Source organism: Salvelinus sp. IW2-2015, linkage group LG7 (assembly GCF_002910315.2).
Source record: "Salvelinus sp. IW2-2015 linkage group LG7, ASM291031v2, whole genome shotgun sequence".
Lineage (NCBI taxonomy): Eukaryota > Metazoa > Chordata > Actinopteri > Salmoniformes > Salmonidae > Salvelinus > Salvelinus sp. IW2-2015.
In genome coordinates, this window is record NC_036847.1 from 8474525 (window position 1) to 8483584 (window position 9060).

Consider the following 9060-nt stretch of genomic DNA (forward strand, 5'->3'; position numbering starts at 1 on the left):
TTTACGTTCCGGAGAAGGTATAAAAGATCGGTGAAGAATCCAGCTACGAACTGGTCCGTTTGTTACAACTTGGGGAAGCTCATGGGAGACGGTGCGGCCACATTACCATAACGGTGTTTATATAATAGCCTCAGATATGAGGTTTACATTTAATTGTTGTATAAGATGAATGAGTGAGTATGATACTGTTTGTAAAATTGTGTATTTTGGACTGTTAAATGAAGGAAACTCCAATTCCCTTTTGAGTTGAGGACCGCCCATGAACCCAGTTAAGGTCAGGCATCCTGGGACAGCCCCTTTTCTGCAATTCCGAATAACACCTCAATCTTGAGAATTCCTCAAATAGACCATGTTTCTCTCAATCACGGAGGACAAAGGTTGCAGACCATTGCTGAATCTTTGAACCATACCACGTGGTTAAACTCTTAGACTATTGATACCAACAGAATGAGAACAAGTCTTTGATATTAATTACTAGTCTGCAGCTAGGAATTCGGTATCATTGAACGCGAAGAACGACAACCGCCAGAAACAACCATTCTACAACAATATGAATGAATGTCACTCTGAACTATCCCCTCTAACAGACAGAGAGAGAGAGACGGACAATTCTACAAAATAAACTAACTTTTCAACAGCGATCAAGACGACACACTGAGCGTAAATATATATATTGATTGCAATTGTTCCCGAATGAGTGAGCGTTCATGTGCATAAGATTAGCATTTCAATTGTTATAATTATCAACTGTGGGTTGTCTTCTCAGTCGACCCCCACTCCCCCTTTTGTCTAACAAGCCGCCATGCCGGTTTAGCCCACTAGGGCACATTCTCCTATCATTTCTTGTAACCATATTTACATTGTTTGTTTGTTTATGCATTTCTGTGAATTACTTAGTTAGTAATAAATAAATGATTTAAGACAATTGATGTATGGATGACTCATAGTGAAGACTGGGTTCGTGCAGATAACCAACAATTTACGATGTTTGGAATGAGACTAACGTGAGGTAAAGTAAATAATTAATTAATCAGAAGACTATTGATCAGATATGAAAATATCTGAAAGGTTATATTAGGAAATTCTAACTTTGTAATCTGAATATTTTCCTTGGTGCCCCGACTTCCTAGTTAATTACAGTTACATGATTAATCAGTTTAATCGCGTAATACTAATTACAGAGAATCTTTGATAACTAAAAGTCTTCATTTAATGATGCCAAAGACACGACAACTCTAAAGGTTTTTACCTATTACATTCATAAACAGTTAACTCATTAATCATAACCTCGTATCATATCATCATTCTGAACAGTCGTAACCTCCTGCATCTTCAAAAAACCCAGCCTTACTTATGATTCAGTACTACACAAATTATTATTTATTTACTAGCTAACTAAATGATAACTCAGGATAAACATACACACTTAATACATACAACAAGGTCCCTAGCGGACTGACACAATATGGCGGCTTGTTACAAAAGAGATGGGCAGAGGGACAAAGACATAATACTTTGGTACATTTAGAAACTGCTCTCACAGTAATCATATACTTTACACGAACCGTCACCCTTTTGTAGAAAGAAATGAATGTATTTACATGTAAATGTCATGGTTCGTCGTGTAGTCCTGAACAGAACTACAGAGTTGATTTCCCTTCCATTCGCTCCTGAAGATAGGCTAGCCAGCCATGTCAATGGTTCCCATTGGGGTGATGAGAGTAGCGTTCTACAGTGATTTGAGAAGAGTAGGATAATGGTCCCACTTAAATTCACTTTTCTAGATAATTTACTTAGGACAGCTTATCAGCCATACCAGTGATTGTTGGGGAGGTGATGTTATCGCCTCTACCTCGTGTTGAGATTGAGTTCGAACCACTTTGGACGTGAGCTGCAGCTACAGTTGAAGTCGGAAGTTTACATACACTTAGTTTGGAGTGATTAAAACTCGTTTTTCAACCACTCCACAAATTTCTTGTTAAAAACTATTGTTTTGGGAAGTCGGCTAGGATATCAACTTTGTGCATGACAAGTACTTTTCCCAAGAATTTTTACAGACAGATTATTTCACTTTTAATTCACTGTATCACAATTCCAGTGGGTCAGAAGTTTACATACACTAAGTTCACTGTGCCTTTAAACAGCTTTGAAAATTCCTGAAAATGGTTTCATGGCTTTAGAAGCTTCTGGTAGGCTAATTGACATCATTTGAGTCAATTGGAGGTGTACCTGTGGATGTATTTCAAGGCCTACCTTCAAACTCAGTGCCTCTTTGCTCATTGGAAAATCAAAAGAAATCAGTCAAGACCTCAAGTCTGGTTCATCCTTGGGAGCAATTTCCAAACGCCTGAAGGTACCACGTTCATCTGTACAAACAATAGTACGCAAGTATAAACACCATGGGACCACGCAGCCGTCATACCGCTCAGGAAGAAGACGCATTCTGTCTCCTAGAGATTAACATACTTTGGTTCTTCCGCAAGGAAGAAGCCACTGCTCCAAAACCGCCATAAAAAAGCCAGACTACGGTTTGCAACTGCATATGTCCTCTGGTCTGATGAAACAAAAATAGGACTGTTTGGCCATAACGACCATCGTTATGTTTGGAGGAAAATGGGGGAGGCTTGCAAGCCAAAGAACACCATCCCAACATCCCAACCTTGAAGCACGGGGGTGACAGCATCATATTGTGGGGGTGCTTTGTTGCAGGAGGGACTGGGGGACTTCACAAAATAGATGGCATCATGAGGAAAATGATGTGGATATATTGAAGCAACATCTCAAGACATCAGTCAGGAAGTTAAAGCTTGGTCGCAAATGGGTCTTCCAAATGGACAATGACTCCAAGCATACTTCCAAAGTTGTGGCAAAATGGCTTAAGGACAACAAAGTCAAGGTATTGGAGTGGCCATCACAAAGCCCTGACCTCAATCCTATAGAAAATTTGTGGGCAGAACTGAAAACGTGTGTGCGAGTAAGGAGGCCTACAAACCTGACTCAGTTACACCAGCTCTGTCAGGAGGAATGGGCCAAAATTCACCCAACTTATTGTGGGAAGCGTGTGGAAGGCTACCCAAAATGTTTGACCCAAGTTAAACAATTTAAAGGCAATGCTACCAAATACTCATTCAGTGTATGTAAACTTCTGACCTACTGGGAATGTGATGAAAGAAAGAAATCATTCTCGCTACTATTATTCTGACATTTCAAAATTTCTTAAAATATAGTGGTGATCCTAACTGACCTAAGACAGAGAATTTTTACTCTGATTAAATTTCAAAAATTGTGAAAAACTAAGTATAAATGTATTTAGCTAAGCTGTATGTAAACTTACGACTTCAACTGTACATGCATGTCTGGTCTGATATGTCAATACTTAACCCATCATTCTATACAGTTCTTCAAAAGAGGCGGTTCGTGAGGCTGACATGCTCTCTGACCTCACTCAAGGGGGTGGTGACTACTTACTTATCAAAGTTATAGGAACAATTTCCTCTTATAGTTTCTAAGATCACATCCCTCTCTTAACAAAAACACGAATAATTTTTCATACACAATGTAGAGGATGGAAGCTTTGTACATGTTGTGTATATACTTTTCATGTTACAGTATTTCCTTTATAGAATTTTTAATGACATCACAAAATAACAACCAAAATGACATTATTATTCTTTAGATGGCCTTTGACCATTCCCCAAGTTCTATGTTAGAAATGTTGTTCCAGTATTCACTTTACAATGTGTTAAGAGTTTCGGCTAGAAAATGTCTGTGAAACAAAGGCACATTCCTGTGTGAATTTAGAGAGGGAGATAACTGAATATTCTAATCCTTGATTTACAACAGGGTGTGAACTGTCAACCTCCCACCAGCTCCCATCTCCCCCCTCTGTGGGTGAGAGGTGATCTGGCTGAAGTTATTTATTGCCAAGCTGATCTGACCTATTTGGATCCTCACAGGACAGTCATGACATTAGTTTAGCTGAAGTAATTCCATCCAAACTGCTTACCGGGTTTCAGGCATAAGTCAAAGTTGTGATAATGTATAGAGGGTAATTCACTGTTCCTATACTTGTTCACAGGCGAAGCAGAAGACAGGATATTAAGCATGGAAACCCCTTGCGGCAGTGCAGAGGGTTCAATGCAAAAGGTACGTGATTCCGGCCAAAGCACTGAACAATATCTCCCTTACATCTTATATAGAGTGTGTATCTGAAAGCCTGGTCTGGCGAATAGATTTTTGTAAAAGGAGTTTAATTATTTTCTGCATACAATGGTCTCGCAACACAATCTCACGAAGGAGTTAACCACTGTTAATGGGTCAAATGGAGTCAAAAGGCCTTTTATTCAGATGATGCCGTAATCTATACTTCACTTTATTTCTCTGATTCTGTCTCCTTCAGTGGAGAAGCGTCTCAGTGAAACGGTGCAGTTTGGGGTGAAGGGGAGCAGTACGTTCCTGGAGTGCCAACCTAGATCTCCACAAGCGACAGTCAAATGGCTCTACCAGAAACCAGACGGCAGGAGGAAAGTGGTAAGACAAGGCCTAACGGACCGTTTATTTAACTTTTGTATGATGGCTGTAGATAATGTTGTCTTCTCCTTTTCGCCCACGCTGATGTTCCTTATCCCTTCTCTCCCCTTCCCCCAGCTGAGCCGAGACGGAGAGGTGCTGAAGACAGCTCATGGCATCTTGCTCAAGTCTCTGAGCCACGCTGACAGGGGGCTGTACCACTGCCTGGCCACTGAGAACAACTTCAAGCACACGGTGGTCCGCGTGGCCCTCCGCATCCTGGACCGGGAGATAGTGGAGGCCCTCACCTCCCTGGATGCCCCACCGGAGGACCAGAACCCCCATCACCACCCGCACCCCCACCACCCACCGCCCCCGCCTCAAACTCTGCCACCGCAGTTCTCCTCCCAGCCTGAGATCCGCCTCATCAACCAGTACTGTCAGTCCTACTGGCAGCAATTCAACTCCAACCTTCCCACAAAACGCACCAACAGGAGGCATGTCAAGAGCCAGCCAGAGCCAGCCCCAGGGGGCCCTATCCCCTCCTAGACCCCTTCTCTCCCCTCTCCTTCACTGGTGCACGGGCCAGGTCCTGGAGGGTCACAGTGGCCCTCCACACTGGTAACGTGCAGAGTCACTCACTCATGTTGTGATGTTGTTGTTATGTGTATTGTTCCTCCCATTCCCATTCAGGGTTAGTCTCCATGGGCCCAATTCTGACTTTAGATCCGTGCACATAGCTATGTGCTTTCTTGTAAATCATCTATTGATGTCAATGAGATTTGAGGTCCAATTGGAGTTACACGCACAGAGGGTTTGGGCCTAAAAATCTTCCCATTATTTAGCAAATGAACTGCCCTATTCAGTCCAAATTAGTAACTAGTATCCTGAATGTAATCCCTGATCCTATAAGCCTGGGTATTATCAATTGGATTGCTACTTATGTTATAGTATGTCTCACTCAGTATAAGCAGTTTTAGAAACTGCAGAGGATTGTTAGTGTACACAAGAGTTGTCTAGCCAGTACCATGGTAGTTAGGCGATAGGGAGACCCTATCATATGAATCATTGTAAAACCATACTTTTACAATCCATATGTTCCCCTGAATCCAACATTTTCAAAAATCTGTGTTTCAAACATTCATTTTAACTAATTGATGAAACATGGGCAATTTTTGTATTATTATGTGTATTGTGTTTCCATTCGAAATATTTTAACAGTAGAATCCTGCCAATGTCAAATCAGAAAGAATACGGCTCAGTTTTTCATCCGCCATTTTTTAAGATTCTGATATAACAATGAGGTGATCAATTTTAGCAAATTTACATTGTTTCGATTGTGTTTTTAAAATGACGTGTCACAGAAAATGTGGATAATCAGAAACTCCTGCTTAATTTGACCAAACGTATTTGTTAGCAGGAAGAAACTGACCAAATGAGTCTCTACTTCTTTTTATTTGTTGGACTCTTTGGGTTTATGCATATATATTTTCCCAATACAACAATTACTGGATACAAAACCATTAGCGTCAGCTAAAAAGCTATCCAAGTCTCCGACCTTGTGCTTCTTTCTGCTCAGCACTTCAACAGTGTGTTAGGCAGAGACAATATTTTGGACCAAACGCTGTTCCATTCTCCAGCCAAGACTATAGAGGGATTAAAAAATGTACATGTAAATAGAGCAAGTTTGGTTTGGAACGATTCATTCAGAAAAAGAGATTCATTAGCTGTTGATTATTGCAGTGAGAAAAGAAATGGAGACAGTACAGGAGTTTGCTATTGTATTGCTTCTAAATGACAATACATATGACCTCTTCTATGGGAGCTACATTACTTTTACACAGCCTGACCCCTGATATGAACCTGATCCAACAACAGAAACTGGACTGGAAGGCTCTTTGAAGTTTGACTATATGACATGGCCACACTGTATGACATGATTATTATACTCACTAGCACTCACCTGGCTCTATCAACCATGTTGCTTAGAGCTCCTTTTGCCTGATTCATAAGCTGTGGTCATCTTTCGACCTTATGCCATGTACTACGTGTGTACAGTGCATTCATATGGACTTTTAGATCTCACAGAGATCTATGTTAGGTTTGGACTTTTCATGAATCCACTGCACTCTCACCCACGCCATGAAACATATTTATTTTGAGACTAGATATTCCTGTTCTGCACTTTGGTGGTGGGGGTGTGAGGGCTGGGATGGGGAAGGGGATATTATTATTATCATGTGATTTACAGGACCAGTATTAACAGAAAGAGGATTTGAGGAAAAAGAGGTAGACCTTTTTGGAAACTAAAAGTAGAAAGATTTGAATTAATAAATTGTTATGGACAGGAACGCTCTAACAGATTACTCAACTCTGAAGCCAAAGAATACTCTTATTTGAATGAAAATGTGTTCTATTTAACATATTTTGCACTATATTCACATTGTTTGTGGCTTCACGTGGCTTCTTTGCCTTTTCTTAGCTATAGAGTTTGAATCCAGAAATGTCTACCTCTCGTTTCTGGAATATAATATGTACCAAAACAAAAATCACTCAAACAAAACAAAGTAACACTCGATACCATATTCCTTCTAGAGCAGGTAAAAATGTTTATGTGAGCTGATTCATGACGCCACAAGAGTGACATGAGTAAATCAAAATATAGCTGCAAGCAGCCATGGTGGGGGTCAAGCTATGGCCCAACAGCGCCACCATGCGGCCAAACAGAACCACTCTACAGGTTAGCTATACTTACGTCCCTGAGCATATGTGCCAAATTCCATGACTCTGAGTCAAACAGATCAAGAGATATGCAGTTCCTTCAAAAGGTTTTCATACGCCTTATTCCATATTTTTCAACCACTCCACAAATTTCTTGTTAACAAATTATAGTTTTGGCAAGTCGGTTAGGACATCTAATTTGTGCATGACACAAGTAATTTTTCCAACAATTGTTTACAGACAGATTATTTCACTTATAATTCACTGTATCACAATTCCAGTGGGTCATACACTAAATTGACTGTGCCTTTAAACAGCTTGGACAATTCCAGAAAATGATGTCATGGTTTTAGAAGCTTCTGATAGGCTAATTGACATCATTTGAGTCAATTGGAGGTTTTCCTGTGGATGTATTTCAAGGCCTAACTTCAAACTCAGTGCCTCTTTGCTTGACATCATGGGAAAATCAAAAAAATTGTAGACCTCTACAAGTCTGGTTCATCCTTGGGAGCAATTTCCAAACGCCTGAAGGTACCACGTTCATCTGTACAAACAATAGTACGCAAGTATAAACACCATGGGACCACGCAGCCGTCATACCGCTCAGGAAGGAGACGCGTTCTGTCTCCTAGAGATGAACGTACTTCGGTCCGAAAAGTGCAAATCAATCCCTGAACAACAGCAAAGGACCTTGTGAAGATGCTGGAGGAATTAGGTACAAAAGTATCTATATCCACATTAAAACGAGTCCTATATCGACATAACCTGAAAGGCCGCTCAGCAAGGAAGAAGCCACTGCTCTAAAACCTCCATTAAAAAAGTCAGACTACGGTTTGCAACTGCACATGGGGATAAAGATCGTACTTTTTAGAGACGTCCTCTGGTCTGATAAAACAAAAATACAACTGTTTGGCCATAATGACCATCGTTATGTTTGGGGGGAAAAGGGGGATGCTTGCAAGCCAAAGAGCACCATCCCAACTGTGAAGCACGGGGGTGGCAGCATCATGTTGTGAGGGTGCTTTGCTGCAGGAGGGACTGGTGCACTTCACAAAATAGATGGCATCGTGAGGTAGGAAAATTATGTGGATATATTGAACACCTGTCTCTTATACACATCTAGATGTGTATAAGAGACAGCTGTATCACAATTCCAGTGGGTCATACACTAAATTGACTGTGCCTTTAAACAGCTTGGACAATTCCAGAAAATGATGTCATGGTTTTAGAAGCTTCTGATAGGCTAATTGACATCATTTGAGTCAATTGGAGGTTTTCCTGTGGATGTATTTCAAGGCCTAACTTCAAACTCAGTGCCTCTTTGCTTGACATCATGGGAAAATCAAAAAAATTTGAGAACCTGTCTCTTATACACATCTAGATGTGTATAAGAGACAGGTTTGTAAACTTCTGACCCACTGGGAATGTGATGAAAGAAATAAAAGCTGAAATTCTCTCTGCTATTATTCTGACATTTCACATTCTTAAAATAAAGTGGTGATCCTAACTGACCTAAGACAGGGAATTTTTACTCTGATTAAATGTCAGGAATTGTGAAAAACTGAGTTTAAATGTATTTGGCTAAAGTGTATGTAAACTTCCGACTTCAACTGTATATTTTCTCACCCATCTCCACACAATACCCCATAATGACAAGGTGACATGTTTTAATTGTTTGCACATTTATTGAAAATTAAATACAGAAATATCTAATTTACTTAAGTATTCACACCCTTGAGTCAATTCATTGTGGAAGCACCTTTGGCAGCGATTACAGCTGTGAGTCTTTCTGGGTAAGACTTTAAGAGCTTTTCACACCTGGATTGTGCA

The 9060-nt window shown here is 40.4% G+C and overlaps 1 protein-coding gene across 1 annotated transcript in view; it reads left to right on the forward strand.

Annotated features, from left to right (window-relative positions):
* The window catches only part of LOC111966331 (semaphorin-3F), a 47045-nt gene extending 40992 nt beyond the window's left edge, over positions 1–6053 (forward strand). Inside the window, exons 15-16 of the mRNA XM_023990885.2 lie at positions 4400–4530; positions 4648–6053. Coding sequence (XP_023846653.2) covers positions 4400–4530; positions 4648–5058 — 542 coding nt within the window. The 3' untranslated portion in view covers positions 5059–6053. The remainder of the gene's footprint in view (positions 1–4399; positions 4531–4647) is intronic.
* Positions 6054–9060: the final 3007 nt, after the last annotated feature.